Source organism: Silurus aristotelis, assembly GCF_946808225.1.
Source record: "Silurus aristotelis genome assembly, chromosome: 26".
Lineage (NCBI taxonomy): Eukaryota > Metazoa > Chordata > Actinopteri > Siluriformes > Siluridae > Silurus > Silurus aristotelis.
The window spans coordinates 5,858,646-5,865,594 of record NC_139599.1 but is presented as its reverse complement, the minus strand read 5'-3'; the positions used below and the strand labels follow the sequence as shown (position 1 = coordinate 5,865,594).

Below are 6,949 nucleotides of genomic sequence, written 5' to 3'. Positions count from 1 at the left end.
TGTAAAACGTAAACATGTAGGGACTTGTTTTTTTTTTATTATGGCAACGTCATTGCACACTCACACCCGGTGCCGTGTCGGCAGTCCCGGTCACGTGACTTAGGCTAGTCTTTCTTGTTGCCAGATTGCAAAACCTAATCCTACTGTGGCTCATATGAATTGCAACAGAAATAATTTAATTCTATTAATTATTTTAATAAGTTCCATCTTGATTATTTGGGCTGTAGATTTTTTTTCTTTTCCCTTTTTTTTCTTTTTTTACTCAGTTAAATACAATTATTTTATAAGCCAGGTTTTAAAATATTACAATTTAAACATATGCAAAACAAGACCTGGTTCAGATAGTGTTCTGTGTTTGGAGCCAAAGCATTGTGCCATTATGAAAATCTAAACTGTGATAGGTCTGAATCCAAATTACAGAGGTCTGTGAAGCATCGCCAGAGGTGTACGATTCATATTATTTATGTAATTATTGTAAATAGTTGTTTTTCTGCATTCTTACTATTTGCTTACTGTTTGAATGTTAAAATGTCAACAATCCCTGGCAGCGATGCGCTGTGTATTCTGGGAATGCGAAGAACGTGAAAGAAACCCACATGGACACTACATTTGAACCAGTGACTGTGACCAGCTAAACCATGCCTAAGATATAATAATATAACACACACATACATTGAAAAAAAACTAAACAAATAATAACCAAAGAATATGACAGAAAATGTAAAATAATTATTAAAATAATATGTTAAATTACACAATAAAAACCATGCAAATATAAACAAATTATCATATATTAGCCTGGCTAGCATTTAGGCCTCATTGAGGTTTAAAAGTCAATTGAATCTGGCAACCTTTCACTGTAAAGTTAATATTTCCTTAAACTTGACATGTTCCTTTTGTCAGGAAACTAAGTCACGTGTTAATTCCTTTCGTTCTTTCTATACAATACTCACTGGTCACAAAAGAAACCTAAATAGGCCATGGAAGAGAAAAGGTAGGGTGTGTTAACCGTCATTTCCATGTTTTTAATCACCACTTTGATCATTTGGGCAAAAATTGTAAAAGCACTTGATTACATAATTTGAAATGGAATAAAAATGCATCTTAAAATCAGCATGTAATTAAACCCCCCAGATAATGTAATTCAATCCTAACACTCAGAAATAAAAGTTAAAATTCCTGTAATGAAAATGTGACACATTGATACAGCATTAAACTGTGGAAATTTACAGTAATATATTTTCTGTTTCTTCAATTCAAATAACTTTTCATGTCTGAACACCAAGAGCACAAGGTTCACAAAGTTCAATTTATGGCCTACTTAGTTATGATATTAGGATTAAACTCAGAGATAAGTCCCACACGCAGATAAATATAAGATAAATATAAGAACTCAATATTATTAATTATAATAATATATGATTATGATGATTATTTCACAGTGTATACCACAGAATAACGATTTGAAATTTTATGTCACATACACATTCATACAGAGACTGATATATAAATAGAAATAGAATCTAAAAATAAAATAAATAAAAATATAAAGTATAAAAGGTATAACTAAGTATAAAAATATGGATATAAAATAGCATATGTATATATGTATATAGTATAAATATATACACTTAAGCAGGAAGGGATGGATATGAATGACATAGATATTGACAGAAGTCCAGTTTTTAGTGTCCATGTGCTAAAATGAAAGGGACATTGTACTGTGCAAGTGTGACAATTATGTAATTTTGCTAATAAATTGTGCTAAGGAAGGAAAAGTAAGTCCAGCAGAGAAAGTCCAGGTAATAGGTGTTTTCCTGGTTAACTCTGAATGGCTTGTCGGAAGAAGCTTCTCCATTTTCTCTCTGTTTGGCTTCAAGAATTGGAAGAGCTTCCTTAAACACAACAAAGAAAAGAGTCCTTTGTTTTTGGAATGGCTGGGGTCTTTCACTTCTTCCTAGCCCTGATCTGGCACCGCTTGGTTTAGATGTTCTGCAGGTCAGGGAGCTCAGTTCAGAGATTACAACCTGAGAGGGTCGTTTAAAGGTAGATCAAATGCTGGAGCTTTGGTGTACTGGTTTTTGGGCCGATTAGCAAAATCTCTGTCTTATCAGAAAATAATAATAGAAAGTTATGCGTCATTCAATCTTTAAACTCTTAACACACTCAGTTAACTGAGCCAATTAAAATGTCTAATCTGTTTTTGATAAGATATATAGCTGGGTATCATCAGCATCACAGTAAAAGCTAATCCAATGACTTCTAATAATATTTCCCAAGAGAAGCATGTATATTGTGAGCAGGGGTCCTAGAACTGAACCTTGTGGAACCTCATAATTTACTTGCATTAACCTGGTAGTTCTCCATTTAAATCTAAATTAAGTGGAACCATCAGACAGGTAGGATTTAATGCCTGAATATTCTGTAAGCGATCCAGGCAAAAGTCCTCAGAACACAACCCTGAGGAGCTCCACTGCTGAGGGTGAGAAAGGATAATGTGTGTTTTCCCACTTGCCAGCTTGTCATCTGCCTGTTTGGAAGTTGGAGATCTATTGACACAGGGGCAGGCTGAGTCCCAGAACCTCCAAATTAGGTGTGAGTGTGGAGGGAATTATGGTGTTAAACGCTGAGCTGTAGTCTACGAACAACATTTTTACATAGTTCCCTTTTATTTAGTCCAGGTGGCTCATTGTGTGGATAAGATGTGTAATGGTGTCTTCATTAGAACCGATTTGGTGGTAAATGAACTGTAGTGAATCCAGAGTGTCCAGTAGTAAAGAAGCATGAGGCTTAATACACAGAGTAGCTAAATATCTTTCTAAACCTAGGCCTTTGGGACATTTAGGGTCATGTGAACTGAAATGGATGTTATAAAATGTCTGGCTGAAACTGACTGTCTTACACCCAATAATTTTTTTCAGGAAGGCACAGGGTCTGGTGAGGCACATGGGTGGTTGTCACTGCGGTGCTGTCCGTTTCGAGGTGTGGAACACCCCAGATTTGCACGTATTCGATTGCAAGTAAGAACTTTTGTTGAGGTCAATGTGCAAACAATTCACACTTTCCTGAGCAGGTTATCACCTTGTCTTTAGTCCCACAACCCCCCAAGACCCCCCCCCCCCCACATACACACAGTGCTTTTGCTGAAAAATAGCTGTTGAATAATGATGCTGCTTCTGTGTTCAGCTGCAGCATTTGCACCAAGAAGCAGAATCTGCATTTTATTGTTCCCAAGGCCCACTTTACCTTGCTGCAGGTACGAGTCCAATTCAATTCACAGACTTGAAAAAGTCAGGACTTGGTCATTAAAATTCTCAATTGCCGTGTTTGCAGTCATCATAATAGTAAATATAGTAATTATTTTAATTATTACCATTACCATGATCATATATCTATTTTACTAGGAATTTAAGTTTGTATTTACTCACTATGATGTGCAGATTGTAACAAATAAAATAAGACAACAAAAATAAAACGTAACTAAATAAATGTAAATAGCGTCAGCATTTTTCGGACATACTTAAAAATACATTTTCAATAAAATCATGAGGAAAGGTCCACCAAACCTGAAGCTAGCTAGCTTGTCTCAGCCCAGGAAAGGGTTTGTTCGCAACTTCCAGACCAGTGAATACGAGTGGTACCACTGGATTACAGCCTCTGAGGAGCGGTGCACATTATGAGTCTGCATCTCTGTTGAGTAGGTTGTATTTTATATAAATGTTTGTTTTTTCATGTTATTAGACAAATATTGATTCCGAACTGCTCCAGATGATGTAGGTGGCACAGTTGCGGTTATAGTGTAGAGGTTTGGAGCTTGCTTTAGTAAAATAGTATTCAACCTCAATACGCGAAATGCCTCTCTCTCTGTAATGCCACGCGTTGTTATATTGCGTTTTTGTATAGTATTGATGGGTTCTATAATTGCAACTTGATAGTGGTGGTATTAAGAGGTGGATTAAGTCGGGTAAGTCCCCACTAAGGCCCAGGTACCAAATGCACGGCCCGGCACTGTGTAAATGTAACAGACTGGACAGGCTCTTAAATATAAATGTTTTGGCTTGTGTTTATGTAAATATAATTCATGTTGGAAATCAAGTAAATGAAATAATGTGCGTACAGTGTGTATAATTTACAATTGTTTGTTGTAATCTGGTACTTTTTATAGAAGTTTCTACACATATTAAATAATTGTTTGCTTAACAGTAAAAATTTACAGTTTCTAGTTCCATATTGCAGAATTAAATATAACGTATTCCTATAATTATATTCCTGGATTTTTTGTTGAGGTTACTAGAAATGAGGTTACTAGAAATGTTACTAGAAACCTCTGGTCCAACACTTTTAGATATTTTTCTAGAACTGTGAGGTAATAATTTGTTCTATTTTTATTTTATTTTTTGACATATTACATAATAGATTGTATTAACAGTTAAACTTCTAGAATGTGTGAGAATGGGAGTGCCTGTGGGTGGGGCCATAGCACTATTCAAGAAAAACAGTGGGAAAGAGGGTAAAGTAATAAACTGGATTATTATAATATTATTAAATAATATTATTTAATATCCACTGTGATACAACAGTCCAAAATGTAACAAATATTTTGGTGTAATGTTAAATATCTCAGATTTCAGAGCACTAATCTTGGAAAGATGAAAGTTGAAAGATGAAAGCTGCAGTTTGTGTCATAGTGATAGGGATTCTGCTTGCTTTTGCCATGGTCCTTGCACTAGATCGGACTCTTTGAATCCTTAGAATCCACAGAATTCTTGGAATCATCTCGCCAACACAGACACACTGTATAAGGAGGAGGATTCATGAATCCCGAGCCATTTAAAGGATTGTGTTATTTAACCCAGATCAATCCGAATATGCTCATTTCTATAGCTGTATTTGGTAAAGTAACTGTGTGTGTGTGTGTGTGTGTGTGTGTGTGTGTGTGTGTGTGTGTGTGTGTGTGTGTGTGTGTGTGTGCGTGTGTGTGTTTCTCCTGGTTTTTTATTTCTTCCAGAAAAATAATGACACAAATTCATCATAATTATCAAATTGTATTATTTTATAGTGTAGCTCTATGTTTCTAGAACATACGTGCACTCCTAATCACATGTGGTGTTTGTTGACTTGAGTCTGAAATTATTGCTGAACACATTTGTTAATGCAAATTTTACTGACTGCTTGACTCGTGTGTTTCAGGGCTCAGAGAACTTAAGCACGTACACATTCAACACACACACAGCCAAGCACACGTTTTGCAAGATATGTGGTGTACAAAGTTTCTACACACCCCGATCGAATCCTGATGGCTTTGGTGGGTCTCACAACACACTCAGACACACAGATATGCACCACAGATATGGACTCTAAAGTTGATGCCCCCTTGTGCATTTGACTGTTTTTTTATCAGTGTAGAAAAAAACAGTGTATAAAAGAAAAATCAAGACTCTTGTGAATTATTTATCTATGGTGAACTTCTCATTCTACACAATGTAGGTAATGCTGTAACTATTTTTGTATATTAAAGATGAATAGTTCTTTGCATGGCAATGTGTGAGCCCCTGGACATTCATCAGTTAGATTTTTAAATATGCCACAGAAACTTTTCCATCAGACTTTCCTCTGATGGAACACCTACTGGCATTTACAATGTAAACAGTCATTTTTCTTTATGATTTGAAATCTCATTATTGCCTTAGATTTAATAGCTTGTGTACTGACGTTTAATTTGCATTATAGTGAGCTGTGTTTAAAATATTGTTATTATAATCTTGGTTGTCAACCAATTTGATAATGGACAATCAGCAAGTGTTAGTTAAACAACAAGTGTTATTGCTTAAGAGTCATAAGGTTTCTATGTGGCAATACCTTGTTTATGACTTGTGAATCGATATTATGTGTCATGTTTTGATTCTAGGGGTGGCTCCACATTGCCTCGACTCTGGAACCGTAAAGAGCGTGGCGGTCGAAAAGTTCTGTGGTGAGAACTGGGAGGACAGCATGCAGAAACACAAAACAATCAGGAGTATGTCAAAGTCTACAGAAGAAGCCAAATAATCTATTAATACACGAGCATGACCTTTTTTTAACGGTCCCTCTAAAGCAGTGGAGGCAGAGGCGCCACATGAAATGATTATGAGGCCTTCTTTAAGTTAATACAGGTGTAGAAGAATAAGACGTGAGGAATAATCAGCATCATTTATCTGTGAAATAAAATATCAGACAAACATCTATTACTGTACATTCAACAAGGGTGTTCAAAGGGATTAAGATCAGAGATCTTCCACTTAAGATCTTCCACTCCATCCTATGTAAACCATGTTCATGGAGTTGGCTTTGTGCACAGGGGCATTGTTGTTAATGCTACCACATCCAAATATATCCTATACAATTAGTTCATATGCCTGGAAAAGCTGTATTCCTGTCCATATACTGTAAATTATAACAAAGAAATCAGAAATAAAGATATGTCTTAGTAAGGCATCATGTGAATTCCCCTTATTTCCTCACCTTAGCTTTTTTTTTCTTTTTAAACATTGGCTCCGATGATGCAGCTGAAAAATTTAAAGAAAAATGTTTTGAGTGTTTGAATGTGGAACATGATTGAAACTGCACTAAGGTGTGGAGTGATTTTGCCTTCACTTTTCTCAACAACTGTACAGTAAAATGACTTGAAATTTAAGACAATAATAGAAATAGACACTCTAAATAAAAATAATTAGATAGATCGTGCAAACCTAAAAAAAAAGGTTTGCACGATTTGATTAATATTTACACATATTAATCAAATCTAATAAAAGGATGCTGTTTATTTTTGCGGAAAAACATGGACTTGCTCTAACCTGATCTTCCAGGTTTTAGTTTCCTTTTCTTTCTATGCATCCACAATGAAATGAAAAATTACTTGTTTTATTTGTAGTTTGGTTAAAAACATAAAAAAATAAAAAAATTAACAAGT

At 35.3% G+C, this 6,949-nt stretch overlaps 1 protein-coding gene across 3 annotated transcripts; it reads left to right on the top strand.

The window, feature by feature from the left end:
* Positions 1-687: 687 nt before the first annotated feature.
* On the top strand, positions 688-6,474 carry cenpv (centromere protein V). Of its 3 annotated transcripts, XM_083531458.1 has the most exons (6): positions 691-994; positions 2,519-2,595; positions 2,922-3,020; positions 3,187-3,256; positions 5,191-5,305; positions 5,909-6,474. In XM_083531458.1, exons 3-6 carry the CDS (start codon positions 2,947-2,949, stop codon positions 6,046-6,048), a joined length of 399 nt encoding a protein of 132 aa, XP_083387584.1. In that variant the 5' UTR covers positions 691-994; positions 2,519-2,595; positions 2,922-2,946; the 3' UTR covers positions 6,049-6,474. The 3 variants fall into 3 exon arrangements, with proteins under 3 accessions (XP_083387583.1, XP_083387584.1, XP_083387585.1); XM_083531457.1 differs by lacking the exon at positions 2,519-2,595 and having other exon boundaries at positions 688-994; XM_083531459.1 differs by lacking the exon at positions 691-994 and having other exon boundaries at positions 2,514-2,595.
* The last annotated feature ends 475 nt before the right edge of the window (positions 6,475-6,949 follow it).

Excerpts from the sequence above, each read along its gene's own strand:
- cenpv (XM_083531457.1), top strand. Across the intron at positions 3,021-3,186 it reads TTGCACGTATTCGATTGCAA|CTGCAGCATTTGCACCAAGA; the intron begins GTAAGAACTTTT and ends TTCTGTGTTCAG. Across the intron at positions 3,257-5,190 it reads CCCACTTTACCTTGCTGCAG|GGCTCAGAGAACTTAAGCAC; the intron begins GTACGAGTCCAA and ends CGTGTGTTTCAG.